The 13,154-nt window shown below is 39.5% G+C and overlaps 1 protein-coding gene across 3 annotated transcripts in view; it reads right to left on the bottom strand.

Moving 5' to 3' along the window:
- The window catches only part of MAST4 (microtubule associated serine/threonine kinase family member 4), a 300,676-nt gene that overhangs the window by 158,171 nt on the left and 129,351 nt on the right, over positions 1 to 13,154 (bottom strand). For all 3 annotated transcript variants that reach the window (XM_082783232.1, XM_082783235.1, XM_082783233.1), the window contains one exon: positions 521 to 552. In XM_082783232.1, coding sequence (XP_082639358.1) covers positions 521 to 552 — 32 coding nt within the window. The remainder of the gene's footprint in view (positions 1 to 520; positions 553 to 13,154) is intronic.

Raw genomic sequence — 13,154 nt, 5'->3', positions numbered from 1 at the left:
TATTGCTCTAATTCAGTAGCAACGTATACAAGAACATACAATTTTCACCTCCACTAATCAAAATGATAGCTCAACAACCTTATACATTTAATAGCACTCATCTATTATTTTGTTCCAACCACTTTATCCACAAGTCTGATCACAGAATTTCATACAGAAATAGTTCTACTTGTATGTCAAGTTTCATTTACATCATTCACAAAGAAACCAGATTTCCTCCTTGATTTTAAGTTGAGAAATCTTCAATACAAAAGAAAAGCTTCAACATAAGAACTTTAAGGCAATTTAGAAATATCTTACAATAGGTCCTCTAGGAAAGGCAGATCTGCATAAAAAAGGTTACTGCACAACCATAGGTCTTCATTCACCATCTAAATTTCTCTATACGCATCTTAAGGCAAATCAACTGTCATATTTAACCTTTGTTTTAGCTCCCCTGAAAAGAAGAATAGCCTACTCAAGAACTCTCAAAACTACATACTGTACTGTGAGCACAAGAGAAGAAACTTCAGATACTTACAAACTTCCTCGTCTTGGAAGGCTCAACTCCTTCTGCAAAAGAAAAGAATTTACATTAAGAATAAAGTCTCCTTTAATTGGATGTGACCTTTTTTGGACAAGTACTCTATTCCTCTCATCCTGCCAGCAGCAGATAAACAGATGTATACATGTATTTTGACTGTAATAAAAAATACATATTTTACATGCACCATCTTTCACTTGTAGCCTTCTATTCTTATTTGAAGTATTAACATTAGCAATCGGAAAAGTCTAGGTCTTTTTATAGCAACAGTTAGCCTATTTTGAATGGTAAGATTTTGCTGTAACATTGCTTTATTCAGAGCCATGATACATTGGTGACAGTATTAAAACTCCCAAAAGTCAGTGACAATGAAATGCTAAACTCTTTCCAGTATCCATTGTTTGCAAAAGATGTTAGCAACATGATCAAGACCTAAATAAGTGACCACTAACACCAACAATTCTCCACCGTGTGGTTTTGTGTCGTTTTTTATTTATTTTACTAAAATATGATTAAATCCGCAACAGTTTGATCTTCTATGAATCATTAAAATTCACTGCAATCTTCTACAAAGTACTAGCATAACAACAAAACCACTGTTGGATAGATGTTTCTAAAACTTGCTGAGAACAGTTAAACTACTGTTTATGGGACTGATGGAACAGTCTGCTAACTAAATCAGAACTGCAGATAAACATTTTACTAGCATTTTTTGTGAAAAAAAATCCATGAAGTTTTGCCTACCAGAAGTAAGCATGATATGAGTTTACCACAGGTAGATTTCCACAGAATCACAGAATTTCTAGGTTGGAAGAGACCTCAAGATCATCGAGTCCAACCTCTGACCTAACGCTAGCAGTCCCCACTAAACCATATCCCTAAGCTCTACATCTAAACGTCTTTTGAAGACTTCCAGGGATGGTGACTCCACCACTTCCCTGGGCAGCCTGTTCCAATGCCTCACAACCCTTTCAGTAAAGAAGTTCTTCCTAACATCTAACCTAAAACTCCCCAGGAGCAACTTTAGCCCATTCCCCCTCATCCTGTCACCAGGCACGTGGGAGAACAGGCCAACCCCCACCTCGCTACAGCCTCCTTTAAGGTACCTGTAGAGAGCGATAAGGTCACCCCTGAGCCTCCTCTTCTCCAGGCTGAACAAGCCCAGCTCCCTCAGCTGCTCCTCGTAGGACTTGTTCTCCAGGCCCCTCACCAGCTTCGTCGCCCTTCTCTGCACCCGCTCAAGCACCTCGATGTCCTTCTTGTAGCGAGGGGCCCAAAACTGAACACAGTACTCGAGGTGCGGCCTCACCAGAGCTGAGTACAGGGGGACGATCACCTCCCTAGCCCTGCTGGCCACACTGTTCCTGATACAAGCCAGGATGCCGTTGGCCTTCTTGGCCACCTGAGCACACTGCTGGCTCATATTCAGCCGACTATCCACCATCACTCCCAGGTCCTTCTCTGCCTGGCAGCTCTCCAACCATTCCTCTCCCAGCCTGTAGCTCTGCTTGGGGTTATTGCGCCCCAGGTGCAGGACCCGGCACTTGGCCTTGTTGAACTTCATGCAGTTGGCCTCAGCCCATCGGTGCAGCCTATCCAGATCCTCCTGCAGAGCCTTCCTATCCTTGAGCAGATCAACACACGCACCTAACTTGGTGTCATGTCATTTGTCTCATATTGTATAAGTACAAATAAATAATAGAATAGTTGAATCTAGAAGGGACAAAGAGATCCTCCAGTCCAAAACCCTGCTCCAAGAAGGGCCAATTAGAGCTGGTTGCTCAGGACAGTGTCCTGTTGTGTTTTGAAAGACTACAAAGACAGTCTCCAAAGCAATCTGGGCAACTTGTTATAGTGTCTAACCACCCTCATTTTTTCCCCCATTCCTCACCTGAACTTGCACACTAAATGCTACATGAATGAAGTCATCTTTGCAATCCTGTTCAGCAAGGAGCGCAGCCTTTGCAGACAAACGTAGAGCTTGTCTGACCTACAGGACATGCACATACATTTAAAGTTGAAGACCATCTCAGAAGACAAGGTTACATAAGAAGATAATTTGAGTTATGTGAATGAATGTCTTCAGTCACTCATTTGCATTATTTTATGTTTATTTTCAATATCCTAACAAAAGACTGTTTTAAAGCACATGCTCCATTTCTATTCTAAAAGTTGTTAAAGAAAATGATCTCAAAATTATCTTTAAAAAGTGTGTGTGTATATATGTACATGTGTGCATGCTGTATATGCATGCATGCATATATTCATTTCACTTAGTATATAAAATGAATATATATAGGCATTGACCAGAAAATGTACATGAAATACAATTGAAGGGATAAAAATAGTTCAGTCAGGCACCTTAGAAAAGGCTGTAAGGGAATGAATAATTACGTATTCTTTGGAGACTTAAATGGTGTGCAGTAAATAAGGCAGGGGCTGCTAACTGAATGATAAGGATTAAAATATCAAGTAGCTGCTCAATTCCTGAGCACCGCCCATCCTGTTAACTGAATGAGGCAGGAAAAAATAGTGTGAAACAATGTAATTAGAGATCATAACGCACAGGCATAAGAGAGCAGAATTAGGGGCCTTGGTAACAAATTCTGGCACTTCCTAGGAAGTTCCAGCAACTGTTCAGAATTTGCAATTTAAAACAACATCTTTTAGCATAACATGTGCTTATATACAAAAGAACAGTTACACCTGCATACAATATTGCATTATGAAGCTGTGTAATTCCCCTAAATTGAAAATGTCACATTCATCACGAACAAAATGTAACTGCAATTCAGAACCCACGTACTTCCCCTTGTATGGTTTTTTTTCTTTAATATTTACAATGCCATTGTGTTCCATTTCTAACATAAAACTTTACTTGTAAATTCTCGGCATTGTCACTCAGTAATGGACAATGACCATGGAAAAACTGCCAAAATGTAGTGAGAGAGAATTGTACTTGGTTTTGCAGCTAATTTAAAAGAGTTGCAACATTTGTTGCAATTTTATTTTGTTTCTTATGATTTAGGGCTCCTTTTTTTTTTTTTTTTTTTTCCTCTGTGTTGTGTTTTTTTAGGCTTTTTTTTTTTTTTAAAGAAAAATTATAGGGGTTTCGTTACAGTTTATCATTATAACAGCACTTGACAGACAATGCCTTCTGTGGACACTTAAAGTCACATTAATCTCTCAGCCAATTCTCATGCATGCCATCCTCCAGGATTACTCTTGATCACTGAATACAGCTTCCGTAATTTACTGTAACTACCCTTAAGTAAAACTGTTAAGAAGTGCCAAGATCTCTTAGTACTAAGTAAAAAAAAGTGAAACAAAATCTCGGGTGTGTAATTCATGCAGGAAGATTACAAAACAATGCAAGCAAAGATTTTGTATGCATGGATTTTAAAATACCCTGATAGTATACATATAAATAAAATATATAAAATACCCTGACAGTGTGTGTGTTTGTGTGTATATTTATATAAATATTAAAAGCAACACCATCTTTCCTCAATATCTATAGCCTCATTTTCCTATACATCACAGTGCTGATGTTAAAATGCCAGGTCACTTCCTCCTCCCACGAGTAACTCCAAGAAAAAAAATCACAGTAGACTTAAGCCCGCTTTTCTGTCTCAGATCAGATTTAATTTTTTCAGCTCCTACATGATTGTGTGTCATTTAGAATTCACCTGTCTTAACTTTTCGAAGCTGTGGAAAAGTCTTTATCAGTAGCGTTGTACACACTTTCTTAATCCGAAACAGACTCACCAGCATTATGCTTTCACTCTGATAGTACAGCAGAACTCCACAAGAGTCTATTCAGAGTATGTGGGAAAAATTTAAACATACTCTAAAAAGGGCCAGTCTATAAATTATAGATTAATTTTATAGAATATATACTATTATATAGGTAAGATAATAATGAATATAGAACAAATATAATTATATAGGTGAGATGATAATGGATAACCACTTATTACTAAATACATAAAAACCACCAGTATCTTTTATAAGGTAAATAGGCAATTTTTACTCAGTTTCTCCCAGCTGCTTTACTCAACAACCACTGAAAACAAGGAAGCACTAAATGATACCAAAAATCACTCAGCTCTTCATCCTTGCAACTCCAAAGCTCATACCTCATTTACACTAGAAATGACCTGTAGATCCCTGAAGTTCTCTAGCATTACGCTACTTCCTTTCTGAGGGGCTCAGTAAGCCATAAGCAGAAGAACAGTTGTGGTAGTCCCACTGCACAGCATCCAACACAGGCCTACAGACTGCTGTAGGGAAAAACATACTGGTGTCAAGATCTTCAGGTCACATACTTATCAGACAAGATACTGGAGTTCTAAAAAAATAAAATAAAAAATCCTTCAGTACCACTCTGTATGGTTCTCAGGGACCATTTCTGTCCCAGAGGATGACACCATGCTCTTTTGCCCTTGCCCTGCATAGAATCCTCCCCTGGGAAGTTCCAGTTTTGCTGTTTTTACGGCTGTTTCATTCCACACCAGTCACACAAAGCAGACTTAATGGACCACACACTCTTGCCCTTGAGGCCCTTTATGTCAAAAAACGTGGTCTGAAAACATAATAAGCCTTGTCTCAGGTTTAAGAGATCTGTGCAAGTCTGTGCCAAATTGCTGCGATGATGCAGTAAGACTCCTGTACCAAATTTAATTGCAGCTATCATTAGCCAGTTCAAATTCCACACTGTGCATTCTACCATCAATAACATAGTTTCACAACCAACAGATGCTTTTTGATCATTTCAGTAATTACGATTCTTACTCTGGTTCTACACATCTATTAGACATTTCCGTCTAGTCAAGTTCAGTCAAGGTACTAGAGTGCAGATAATCAGCCTTATTAAAAGACCAAAGACTGAATAAAGGACATTACGCTTTTTTTCTGGGTCAAAGTCTTCAGCCCACTAACTAGACAAATTGTTCAAATAACAGAATTAAATAAAAAGGGTTTTTTTTAAAGACATGATAGTTGTCTTAAAAAAAAAAAAAAAAAAAAAAAAAAAAAAAAAGAACAACCCTAACTTCGTCTAGTTTCTTGTAAATATTGACAACAAATTACAGAAAACTCAAATATTGAATACATCCTCCCTTACATGGGAAGAAGTAAAGATGCCATTAACTTATTGCTGGGTTCATTTTTAAGAAAATCAATGAAGAGCTGACACATTCATAAGCTGCTTCATAAAGATGTAGCTAGTGTTGTCAATACAGGTACAATCCAGTTTGCTTCATCTTCAAACAACAACTGCAAGGTTCTCAAATATTCACAAGTCTTAGATAAGAGAGTTTTCAGCTGTCAGTGAAGTAGGCTGAAAAAAGAAACTTTTTTTTTCAGGAAAAAATTTAGTAGTGCATTCTTCAGAAGGAAAAATCAAATATGGAAAATAATGGAGGTTTTTTTTACCCTGTTAGTCTACTCATCCATCATTGGTCATAACCATCTGAAGGCTTTCTGGTAATGTGTATTATTTAATACACTGAATTAATAACAGGTTAACACTAACATTAACACAGCATTTATAATAGTAGAAAGGAATAATAATAAAAAAAAAAAAACAGCCATGGCATACAATTCACCTTCTTATCAAAACTACTGACAAGAGGGATGTTGTGAGGGAAGAATGTAAAGGCTTTTCTTAAGTAAGCAATTATTATCTTTTTGCTGAAGACAAGTTGGGAGATGGCTGCAGATCTTTCATTGGTATGTGAGAATAAGGGGAAAAAAGGCAGGGCGAGAATTTTAAGTATAGGAGTGTTTTGATATGTCAGGGAAAGGGCTTGCACCGTGCCTTTTACAAGCTCATCTTGACTCATTTATAAGATTAATATATCAAGTCATTGTATTAATCCAGTCTAAATATCTTCTAAGCAAGGCAAGGGGAGGTTATGCTTTTTAGTTGATTGCTTCCAGCTTTACCAACACTCTGTTCTTCAGATTCACGTAACACATTACCAATGGATACTGTGCGGAAAAAGATCAATCACCTCAAACGCCCAGTTAGTGTCACACATCAAATGCCTCTCTCCTGCTGTAATTTTGTTTCCCTGTCAAAGGTGTCCTTTTGCTCTTATGCTAACTTACAGTGTTTCCTGGTTCCAAGAATTGTAAAGCCTCTGCCTCCAAAAGTTTTCCATTAACACTAACGTTGAATTTTAAGAGTTTCTTCTGACTTTAAATTTCCAGCTCAAGACAACTAACCAGTTCTCTGGACCAGTTCTCAGTTCTTTCTCTGAACATTAAGATAACCTCACTGAGACCTGACTTCTTCCATAATAGGTGTAAATGTAAAATTGTTCTGCCTTCGAGATAACCAAGCGAGTTCATGTTTGGGACACCTCTTTCTTTGCAGTTTTAGTCTGACTTAACATGTCCAAGATGCAACTCAGTATTTGCTTTTCTTATGAAAAGCAATTTGTACCAATACCTTCTTCACTGGAAACGTAAGTCCAGTTAATATCACTTATTTCCCCTTCTGCGCTAGCTGCCAAAGATACGGGAAATACTAAAGCCTTAAACTAAACTCTGACATTCTGCCTGCCAGCTGAGTTTCTCACATTTTTTTCTATCCATCCAGACACAGCCAAATGTTTAACAGGTGTCTTTTTTTTTTTTTTTCTTAGTATGTAACCACAGCAATTAATTCAAAAGCCATCTCTTCACAAGCATTTTCATGAACAAAAATTGCTGCTTCTGCATTTGCACATTCTGGAAGGTAGTTACTATGACTCTGGAAACACTCTGTTCACAATTCTCCCTCATCGCCTACCGAATATTTATTGGCAAACAACACAAGGCTGCTGTTAAATATTTCAGGTGCATTTTTAGCTTACATGTTCTGCATGTTAACTTTCTCCCCTCTCATATCAAACATTAAAAAGAAAAAAAAGTGCAAATTATGAACTTGGAGCCACAAATCAGCCAGAAATACTGTATACTTTAATAGGAGATACATGTAAACTGCAAGATTAAGAAGCCCCTTAAACTCAGATTTAACCAGAAAAGGCCACATTTTGCCTACTTCGATATTCTGCATTCTACACAACTCATTTTAATCCCCTCAGTTAACTTTGTGCTTTTGTTACAGGCACTGCTGACTGCCTCTTTCAAAGCAGAAACATATCTGTGCATCAGCTCCATTGGTACTTAAATGTGATGTAAAAGGAATACCCTGACGCCTACTTAAATCTAGGCATTGTTAATTTAAATGCAAATTATCCAGATTAAAAAGAACGCCTAACAGGCTACATATATAAAACACATAATAAAAAGAAATCAATTGCTTTATGTACAATATGGAAGCAATGTAAATAACCTATGTGTATTTTCCTATAGATGAACCAGATATTATGGCAATGTTAAGGTTTATAACTGACTGAACTAAGTTAACAGCAGTTAGACACATTTCATTTTACCTACTACTCTTCTATGAACAGTTAACATAGGAAATCCTGTATCATATGGAAAAAAAATGGAAAGTTTCAGAATGATTCCATGCATTAACAATAAGCATCTTCCTAAGAAGAACACTATATATTTTCTGAAGTCCTTCCAATGATGAGATCTGCAATAGCATTTAGCAACTGAAAGAGCTTAGCAAGACCTACATTGGGTAAAAGATACCATACAAATGACAGCCACTGATTTTTTTCAGTAAAATAAACATAGATCAGTGAACAGCTCCCACATCTGAATGCAAAGGCTTTAAAACTAGCATTGTTTGTAAGTAGACAGTATTACAATGGTTTCCTCAGAGACAGTAGCAAGAATAAACTGATGACTAATAGTCAAAGATACTCTCTGAAAAGATAGTACAGCAGGCAGACACTGGAAGATGTTTTTGGAAAGCAGAATAAAATAAATTTGACCAGATGAAAGAAGTGGTACAAATGTTGACAGGGTAAGTGACCACAAAAAAAAACCATCCCTTTATGGGAATAAAACTCATAAACACAGACCATGAGGGGAAAGAAGACAATTTTTTAAAAACGTGTATATTGGCATATCTAATGCCAATTTGGTTATGTCAACCGAATCCATAAGTGTTCAATGCTTCAGGGGCATACTGCATCAATTAAAAAAGGAAAAAGACCGTACCAGTAACTTACTAGCCAAATGAGAAACAGTAGTGCAGTTAAGAACTAATGCTATTAAGCATTGTATGAGTATCTCCACTGTACTTTAAGTTTTCATCCAAACGCAGCAGTGGCAAAACACACAAGTTCCACTTCTTTACAACAATAATGCAACATGGCTTATTTTCAGAGCAGATACTGTTATTAGTAACAGGCTAAAAAAAAACCACAAACACACATACTTAATGAGAAGCACAAATCCCCTTCAGAGAGAGCCACTTGACAGCTGCCAAAATTAATGCAGTAAAACTTTGTTTTCATTTTAAAGTCATCCAGTCTTTACTTCTTGCAAATACTTCCTAGTAAAATATAACAGAAAAATACTGCTTTTGGTTTTATTTGTTGCCATGTTGCATTCTGAACTTTATTATCCCAATCTTTTAAAAAAATCAATAAGCAACTATGTTTCTTTACCTAAAAAGTGTGAAATTTCTGAGAGAATTTTCCACTTCAAAGTACACAAAATCATCCAATCTAACACAGCGTCAGAAAATCCATGCTCCCTGCTGACCTGCTGTTGTACAGCCTATGTCACCCGTTGGCAAAGTACCATATCACCTCATGACTAGTGGAGAAAATGCATTGACTGCAAAGTGTTTGGAACACCAGAGTTAGCTAGATTCCAGCTACCAAGCTTACACAAATACTCCCATCTTTGTAACTGAAGAGTGCTATCACTGATGAAGGGGGAAAGAGAATGAATTAAAAACAATAAATAAATTACACAAGCCATCAAACACCAGCTGCTGGCAGAACTGTTCAGATGAATAAATATAAACAATGATACAGTTTACCACAGCTAGAAAACCCTAAATCTGCACTGAATAAAGCCAAGAGTTTCTCAAGATTCTTTTAATTAGAAGGCTTTTTAATGGACATACCTACCCAGGATTTTATCTACCATTAAAAAGCAAAAGAATAAAGCAGCAACAGCATGCAGTGGCTAGCTTCAGCACTTTTCTCCTCAGTCTAACAGTGATGTGGATCACAAACTGGCTGAACATCTGGACCTGGAGCAGTGCTCAGAGGTGCTGAAGTCTAACTGGAGGTGAGTAATGAGTGGAATACCCTAGGGTCAATACTGGGTTCAGTCCTGTTTAACATCTTCATTAACAATCTGGATGATGAGGGTAGAGGGCACCCTCAGTATTTACAGAGGACAAGAATCTCATGAAAATCAACAAGAAGTACAGAGTCCTGCACCTAGAGAGGAACAACCCCAGGCACCAGGGCAGGCTGGGGGCCACCCAGCTGGGAAGCTGCTCTGCAGGAAGGGACCTGGGGGTCCTGGTGGGCGCTAAGCTGAACGTGAGCCAGCAAGGTGCCCTTGCAGCAGGAAGGTTCATAGCGTCGTGGGCTGCGTTAGGCAAAGCATCACCAGCGGGTCAGGAGAGGTGATCCTGCCCCACTGCTCAGTGACACCGCAGCACCTGGAGCGCTGTGTCTGGTTCTGGGCTCCCAGTACAAGACAGACCTGGACGTACTGGAAAGAGTCCAGCAGAGGGCTACAAAACTGTCCAAGGGACTGGAACATCCCTCCTATGGGGAATGGCTGAGAACCGTGACTGTTCAGCCTGGAGCAGGGGAGGCTGAAGGGGATCTTGTCAACACGTATGAACACCAGAAGGGAGGGTGCAAAGAGGACTGAGGCTCTTTCCAGTGGTGCCCAGCGTCAGGACAGACTGCACCAGGCACCAGCTGAAACACAGGAGGTCCCAACCAAACACCAGGCAGCACTTCCATGCTGTGCAGGTGACGGAGCGCTGGCACTGGTTGCCCAGAGAGGCCTTGCAGCCTCCAGCTTTGGAGATCTTCGAAAGCCACCTGGACGTGGTCTTGGGCCATGTTGCTGGGTGCCCCTGCTGAGCAGGGGTTGGACCAGAGGGCCTCCACAGGGCCCTTCCAACCATTCTAGGATTCTTGACAATAGAGCTGCTAGAGACCATTATGCTTAAAGGAATCTAGTTCCCTTCCTCTTACCAGCATCTGATTGTGATAACTGACAATTCTGTTACGGCTCCAATTATACAGTGAGCATGTTCAGCAGCTGCTGTTAAACAGCTGTCAAAATCAGTAACTAGAAGATAAACTGATTAAGCCTGTCTGCAGCAAGAAAGACTCACCTACATTTAAGCTTTGGTTGCAACAGTTACTGCAACAGTTTTTGTTAGACATTTCACAGAGGATGGAATGGGCTAAAATAATTAAATTTAAAAAAAAAATCATGTTTATTCTTTTTTCCCCAAGACTGGTCACTACTAGCAAAACACTAGCCTTGCTCTATCTTGACACACTCACAATCATCACCTTGAACAGACTCCATATACTGAAAGGGGAAAGTACTTCTCTAGGAGCCTCAGAACTGAGATCTGCAGCTGCTCTTTACACGTAAGGGTAAAAGGGAAGATTCTTGTCAGGCCAGGAACAAAGCTAACAAACTGCTCACTTTTTCATGAGAAATATATGACCTACAGCAGAGGCAAAATACATATATTTTAAGCCTTCATCAGGCAACAAAAATACCTTACAGAAAAAGGCAAATTTATATTTGTGCTGCTTGTTGTTTCAGGTATCCCATTCCTTATGCAATTAAAGGTCTCAAAATCAGAGATTTTGCTTAACACTGACATTTTAATGGGTATTTATAAATTCAAGTTTTTCAGTTCAGCTGACCCCATGGCTTTCTAATAAGTAATACACTCCACTGATGTGGAAGATAGGCTTAAGTTCTAGGGCAAAGGTCACACTGGAAAAATTGAGACTGGCTAGAGAACAGCAAGGTAAATATTAACTTTGTTTGTGAAAACCATTTGTGTAACCATTTGTTAAAACAGTTGGTCAAAACGTACATTTTTTTTTTCACTTAACTATAGCCTCATGCTCCTATCAACAAGCTGAAAATTAGTTGTCTCCAACATAGCCCTAAGTGCACTGAAAGAGCCACACTAATTTCCGCCACTCCCAGAAGAGTGCACCTCCTATATAACTTAGGGAGCAATATTCTCATGAGCTTTTCTCTTTTCCTCTATTTTAAACTCAAAAATAACTCTTCGTGGGCCTTCTCATGACACACCTGTTTTCTACCTCATATTCTGCTTGTTTGCTGCACTTACTGCTTGATTGCAAAAAAGCTATTGTCACTAGAACAGAACAGTTCATTCGGAGGGGACCTTCAGAGAGCACCAAGTCCAACTGCCTGACCCCTTCAGGGCTACCCACAAGTTACAGCACGTGTCTGAGGGCATTATCCAGATGCCTCTGGGCACTGACAGGCACAGGGCAGCAGCCACCTCTCCAGGAAGCCTGCCCCAGCGTTTGACCACCCCCACAGTAAAGGAACTTTTCCTCATGTCCAGGCTGACTCCCCCCGCCCCCGTCACAGCTTTGTGCTGTTCCCTTGTGTCCAGTCATCGGTGAGGCTGCACCAACACTAAACATAGCGGGAGAATCACCACGTCTGAGCAGCTGTGCAGTGCTCAGTGCACCCCAAGATGTGGCTTGCCCTCCTGGCTGCCAGGGCACACTGCTGGCTCACGCTGAGCCTGCCGTCAGCCAGCACCCCCGCAGCCCTTTCTGCTGAGCTGCTCCCCAGCCACTCGTCCCCAAAACTTGCCCATGTCCTGCACTGCTCCGTCCCAGGTACCGAACCCAGCATTTGTCTTCATCAAACTGCACTGGCAAACTTGCTGAGGGTGCATTCCACTCCTGCATCCAGGTCACTGGTAAAATGGAACTAGCCCTTGAACTAGCCCCTTCCTGCACAGTGGGCAAGAGACTACATCCTCATCACCAGCTGTTCCAGGCATCTTCAATTACCACTCACTGCTCCAAGAAAAGAAGAATTGATTTCAACCTCTCCAAATACAATATGGGAGAAATTCCACGATTCTTATTCATGCTACACTGCTGTCCCTGCTGACGTTATCCAGCTCCTTTAATTAGCTGCAATCTCAATTTTGAGTACCCACAGTAGTGAAGACAAGATGGAGAAGGTAATTTTTCTTTGGAGATATGTTTTTTTTTGTTTGTTTTGGTTTTTTTTTTTTTTTTTTAAAGTATTCCTAATCAGAAAGGAATCATAACATCAGCATTAGCCGTCTGCTATTTTTATCTGAAAGTCTCAAGATGCCTGCAACAACAGATATATCTTCTGCATCAATCACTGCTCTAACAACTCTGATGCATGCAGGAAGCTCATGTCTACTGAACACCAGCTTCCTAATACTGACAATGCAAGTTCCTAGATCGGTGTTGGAACATTGTAAGAATTTGTGAACTCATGATATAAAGTAGATCACAGCCTAGGCAAGGTTTTCAGCTAAAAACAATGGTAGAAAGACAATCCTTCTTAAATACAGAAAGCAAAACTTAAATATCGATAAATCCTCTTCCACTATTTATATCATTATTTGGTCTCTCTTTATCTGCTACCAATAGAGTAAGGTATATTTTATAAGGTTTTTTTT

Source organism: Aythya marila (genome assembly GCF_965140915.1).
Source record: "Aythya marila genome assembly, chromosome: Z".
NCBI classification, from domain to species: Eukaryota; Metazoa; Chordata; class Aves; order Anseriformes; family Anatidae; genus Aythya; species Aythya marila.
Note: the sequence above shows the minus strand (reverse complement) of the source record. Positions and strands in the feature narration are given on the sequence as shown.